The sequence below is a fragment of the Aethalodelphis obliquidens genome, unplaced genomic scaffold, assembly GCF_003676395.1.
Source record: "Aethalodelphis obliquidens isolate GAN/ISIS:26980383/991018 unplaced genomic scaffold, ASM367639v1 scaffold92, whole genome shotgun sequence".
NCBI lineage: Eukaryota > Metazoa > Chordata > Mammalia > Artiodactyla > Delphinidae > Aethalodelphis > Aethalodelphis obliquidens.
In genome coordinates this window covers 4,100,109-4,106,108 of record NW_020838036.1, presented here as the reverse complement: position 1 = coordinate 4,106,108, position 6,000 = coordinate 4,100,109, and the positions used below count along the sequence as shown (strand labels likewise).

Below are 6,000 nucleotides of genomic sequence, written 5' to 3'. Positions count from 1 at the left end.
AATGATCTTGGTCTTGGATGGCTTAAATTTAGTCTGTGTTTTCACCATTCAAACCAAGTTTAGCATTAACCTAGTGAATAATAACACAAATAGAGGTAATAATTTAAGCATATGTTGTGTATTCAGGACAAATTTTGCTCACCACTGATTATCTCCAGGGAAGTTGTTTCATCTGTCTGAGGTTCCATTTATTCATTTGTATAACCTTCCACAACTTTATTAGAAGAGCTAGATGAGATGCTATATGTGAAAGTACCCAGGAAAGTGGTAACCCAGAATACAATAGACATCCAACATATTTTCAATGAATGAACAAATTCCCATGCCCTTTATTCAATAAGAGGTCTGTGCCCTAAAATTGATGCACATGTTGCTTCAACATTCACACCCCCTTGCCTGTGCATTTATACCTTAGAAAGACTGGAGATTTTTTTGCTCTCATTCACAAATAATGGTCTTCGTATGAAAGAGATTTGTTTTTACATTCTGGAAAAGATTCATGCATTTATTGTATCATTAACAACATCACATTTAATAAAGAAAGGTTTAAGATAAAATATCCAATTTCCATTTGTTTAAAACATCTGTAAAGCCTTGATCTAGATCTCTTAAGTAAGAAAGTGCCTTGAATTTCAAAGAGGAAACATACAACTCCCATCTTCCCTTCCTCTCCCACATTTTTCACACTCTCCCTGCACCATCACAACCCTGTAAGCACAACTATTTCTGTTGTTCCCAAAGTTCAATTAACAAAATTGTCTGGCTGGTCATTTCCACCTTTGGAAAAAGCCAGGAAACATAGTTAAACAAAGCCATAATCAAAGAGCTATTTTATTTTTAACCAATCATTGATGAACCACTCTCCCTGCTCATTAGGTGGGAACGAGTCACGGAGCTGCCATGGCGGGATAGTTGGTCACGAAACTCTGAGGCCATGAAGTAGTAGAGAATTGGATCCAAAAGGCAGCAAAGACTTGCAAGGCATAGACAAAAAGGGTGGAAATACAGTGAGCTTTGGACAATGGGACAACTGCTAATGATGGTTTCCTTTACCATGGTGTAAAAAATAAAGTTAATATGATAGGGAGTGAAACAGATGAAGAAGACTGCAGCACACATGTAAACCATCCGCAGTGCTTTCTGCCTCTCACTGATTCCCTGGAAAGCCACTGGTGGTTGTCGCAAGGATATAGTGGTTTTCCAGGTACACCATGCAATGATGACTACTGGGATCACAAATCCTGCCAGCTCAGCAGCTGTAATCATCCCAACCAAAGCCATTGCATTCATTTTCCTGTAACCAAGATCAGCAAAGCAGGACTCAGTGTTGTTGGCTAAGTCTGTGCTTCTCATGATGGGAAATGGCAAACAGGCAGTCCCCACGATGACCCAGACGGCAGCACTGATGCCCACATCATACCTACGCTTCCAGTCTCTGGCCCTGAAAGGCTTGAGGAGAAAGAAGCACCTCTGAAGGCTGATGCATGTCAGGAAACAAATGCTGGCATACATGTTGAGATACTTTAGGTAGAAGCACAGCAGGCAAAGGGCCCTCTGGAAAGGCCAGTGGTGGCTGATGTAATAGTAAATCCGGAGGGGTAAGGACAGCACATGAGCAAGGTCAGCCACAGAGAGGTTGATCATGAAAATGATGGCTTTATTTTTCTTGCTGATGAAGCGGCACAGAACCCACAAGGCTGCACTGTTGGCCAGTAGACCAGGGATGAATATGAGGATGTAGGTGGTGGCATAGAGGGAGTATTGAAATGTCAAATTAGTGACATTGCAGTGATTCTCAGCATTGCTGGTACTGTTGCTGCCCATCTTGAATATTTCAGTATATTCATCAAGGTAAGCCGTGAAGTTATGATCCCTGCCCAAAACAAAACAAAACAAAAAAGAAAGAAAAAGGGTATAATGGTTAACCAGTACTATAGCTGACACCCAGAATTTTTTTAAATTGAAATATAGTTGATTTACAAAGTTTCAGGTGTACAGCAAAGTGATTAAGTTATATCAGATTCTTTTCCATTACAGGGTATTACAAGATATTGAATATAGTTCCCTGTGCTACACAGTAGGTCCTTTTTTTTAATCTATTTTATATACAGTAGTGTGTACCCCTTAATCTCAAATTCCTAATTTATCCCTCTCTCCCTTTCCCCTCTTGTAACTGTAAGTTTGTTTTCTATGTCTGTGAGTTTATTTCTGTTTTGTAAATAAGTTCATTTGTACCATTGTTTTAGATTCTACATGGAAGTGATATCATATCATATTTGGTTTTCTCTGTCTGACTTACGTCACTCAGTATGGTAATCTCTAGGTCCATGTATGTTGCTACAAATGGCATTATTTCATTCTTTTTATGGCTGAGTAAGATTTATATATATATATATATATATATATATATATATATATATATATATACACAACCACATCTTCACCCATTCATCTGTAAATAGACACTTAGGTTGCTCCCATGTCTTGTCTTTTGTAAATAGTGCTGCTATGAACATTGGGGTGCATGTACCTTTTTGAATTAGAGTTTTTGGCTTTTCTGGATATATGCACAGAAGTGGGATTGCTGGATCATATGATAACCATTTTTGGTTTTCTTAGGGAGCCTCCATACTGTTCTCCATAGTGGGTGTACCAATTTACATGCCCACCTACAGTGTAGGAGGGTTCCCTTTTCTCTATGCCCTCTCCAATATTTATTATTTGTAGACTTTTTGATGATAACCATTGTGACCAGTGTGAGGTGAGACCTCAAGGAAACATAAAAGACTCAGAATAGACAAACAATCTTGAGAAAGAAATGTGCTGGAGGAGGAGCTTCAAGATGGCGGAAGAGTAAGACGCGGAGATCACCTTCCTCTCCACAAATACATCAGAAATACATCTACATGTGGAACAGCTCCTACAGAACACCTACTGAACACTGGCAGAAGACCTCAGACCTCCCAAAAGGCAAGAAACTCACCCACGTACCTGGGTAGCACAAAAGATAAAAACAGAGACAAAAGAATAGGGACAGGACCTGCATCAGTGGGAGGGAGCTGTGCAGGAGGAAAGGTTTCCACACACTAGGAGGCCCCTTCACAGGAGGAGACTGTGGGTGACAGTGGGGGGGAGCTTTGGAGCCACGGAGGACACGCAGCAACAGGGGTCAGAAGGGCAAAGCAGACAGATTCCCGCACAGAGGATAGGTGCCGACCAGCACTCACCAGCCCGAGAGGCTTGTCTGCTCACCCGCCGGAGCGGGCGAGGGCTGGGAGCTGAGGCTCGGGCTTCAGTCAGATCCCAGGAGAGGACTGGGGTTGGTGGCGTGAACACAGCCTGAAGGGGTTAGTGCACCACGACTAGCCGGGAGGGAGTCTGGGAAAAAGTCTGGACTGCCGAAGAGACAAGAGACTTTTTCTTGCCTATTTGTTTCCTGGTGCGCGAGGAGAGGGGATTAAGAGTGCTGCTTAAAAGAGCTCCAGAAAAAAAAAAAAAAAAAAAAAGAGCTCCAGAGACAGGCATGAGCCGCGGCTATCAGCGCGGATCCCAGAGACAGCATGGGATGCTAAGGCTGCTGCTGCAGCCACCAAGAAGACTGTGTGCAAACACAGGTCACTGTCCACACCTCCCCTCATGGGACCCTGTGCAGCCTGCCACTGCCAGGGTCCCGTGATCCAGGGACAACTTCCCCGGGAGAACACACGGTGTGCCTCAGGCTGGTGCAATGTCACGCTGGCCTCTGCCACTGCAGGCCCTCCATGCATCCATACCCTTCTCTAGCCCCGGCCTGAGTGAGCCAGAGCCCCCGAATCAGCTGCTCCTTTAACCCTGTCCTTTCTCAGTGAAGAACAGACGCCCTCAGGCGACCTACACACAGAGGCGGGGCCAAATCCAAAGATGAACCCCGGGAGTTATGTGAACAAAGAAGAGAAAGTTCCCCCAGCAGCCTCAGGAGCAGAGGATTAAACCTCCACAATAAACTTGATGTACCCTGCATCTGTAGAATACCTGAATAGACAACGAATGATCCCAAATTGAGGAAGTGGACTTTGTGAGCAAAGATATATATAATTTTTTTCTTCTCTTTATGTAGATGTGTATGTGTATGCTTCTGTGTGTGATATTGTCTCTATAGATTTACTTTTACCATTTTTCCTAGGGTCCTGTCTGTCCGTTATGGTTTTTTATTATTATTACTTTAAAAAATTTTTTTCTTAATTTTTTTTTATTTTAATAACTTTATTTTATTGTATTTTACATTATTTTATTTTATTTTATCTTGTTTCTGTCTTTCTCTCTAAATTTTATCCCTTTTATTCAAAGCCATGTGGATGAAAGGCTCTTGGTGTTCCAGACATGCATGAGGGCTGTGCCTCTGAGGAGGGAGAGACAAGATCAGGACACTGGTCCACAAGGGACCTCCCAGTTCCACGTAATATTAAACAATAAAATCTCCCAGAGACTTTTATCTAAACACAAAGACCCAGCTTCACTCAACAACCAGAAAACTACAGTGCTGGACACCCTATACCAAACAACTAGGAAGACAAGAACACAACCACATCCATTAGCGGAGAGGCTGCGTAAAATCATAATAATGCCACCGACACCCCAAAACACACCACCAGACGTGGACCTGCCCACCAGAAAGACAAGATCCAGCCCCATTCACCAGAACACAGGCACAAGTCCCCTCCACCAGGAAGCCTAAACAACCCACTGAACAAACCTTAGCCACTGGGGACAGACACCAAAAACAACGGGAACTACGAGCCTGCAGGCTGAGAAAAGGAGACCCCAAACACAGTAAGTTAAGCAAAATGAGAAGACAGAAAAACACACAGCAAATGAAGGAGCAAGGTAAAAACCCACCAGATCTAAAAAATGAAAAGGAAATAGGCAGTCTACCTGAAAAAGCATTCAATATAATGTTAATAAAGATGATCCATAATCTTGAAAATAGAATAGAGAAAATACAAGAAACATTTAACAAGGACCTAGAAGAAGTAAAGAGCAAAAAAACGGTGATGAATAACAATATAAATGAAATTAAAAATTCTCTAGAAAGGATCAATTGCAGAATAACTGAGGCAGAAGAACGGATAAGTGATCTGGAAGATAAAATAGTGGAAATAACTACTGCAGAGCAGAAAAAAGAAAAAATAATGAAAAGAATTGAGGACAGTCTCAGAGACCTCTGGGACAACATTAAAAGCACCAACATTAGAATAATAGGGGTTCCAGAAGAAGAAGAGAAAAAGAAAGGGACTGAGAAAATATTTGAAGAGATTATCATTGAAAATTTCCCTAATATGGGAAAGGAAATAGTAAATCAAGTCCAGGAAGCACAGAGAGTCCCAACAGGATAAATACAAGGGGAAACAGGCCAAGACATACATTAATCAAATAATCAAATATTAAATACAAAGAAAACATATTAAAAGCAGCAAGGGAAAAACAACAAATAACACACAAAGGAATCCCATAAGGTTAACAGCTGATCTTTCAGCAGGAACTCTGCAAGCCAGAAGGGAGTGGCAGGACATATTTAAAGTGATGAAGGAGAAAAAGCTACAACCAAGGTTACTCTACCCAGCAAGGATCTCATTCAGATTTGATGGAGAAATTAAAAACTTTACAGACAAACAAAAAGGAAGAGATTTCAGCACCTCCAAACTAGCTTTACAACAAATGCTAAAGGAACTTCTCTAGGCAGGAAACAGAAGAGGAGGAAAAGACCTACAATAATGAACCCAAAACAATTTAGAAAATGGGATTAGGAACATACATATTGATAATTACCTTAAATGTAAATGGACTAAATGCTCCCAGGAAAAGACACAGATTGGCTGAATGGATACAAAAACAAGACCCATATATATGCTGTCTACAAGAGACCCACTTCACACCTAAGAAAACATACAGACTGAAATTGAGGGGATGGAAAATGTTATTCCATGCAAATGGAAATCAAAAGAAAGCTGGAGCAGCAGTTCT

The 6,000-nt window shown here is 41.4% G+C and overlaps 1 protein-coding gene across 6 annotated transcripts in view; it reads right to left on the bottom strand.

Annotated features, from left to right (window-relative positions):
* Nucleotides 1–298: 298 nt before the first annotated feature.
* The window catches only part of LOC113614231 (putative P2Y purinoceptor 10), a 28,013-nt gene continuing 22,311 nt past the window's right edge, over nt 299–6,000 (bottom strand). For all 6 annotated transcript variants that reach the window (XM_027095619.1, XM_027095617.1, XM_027095616.1 and 3 more), the window contains one exon: nt 299–1,873. In XM_027095619.1, the coding sequence (XP_026951420.1) occupies nt 838–1,824 (987 nt within the window). In that variant the 5' untranslated portion in view covers nt 1,825–1,873 and the 3' untranslated portion in view covers nt 299–837. The remainder of the gene's footprint in view (nt 1,874–6,000) is intronic.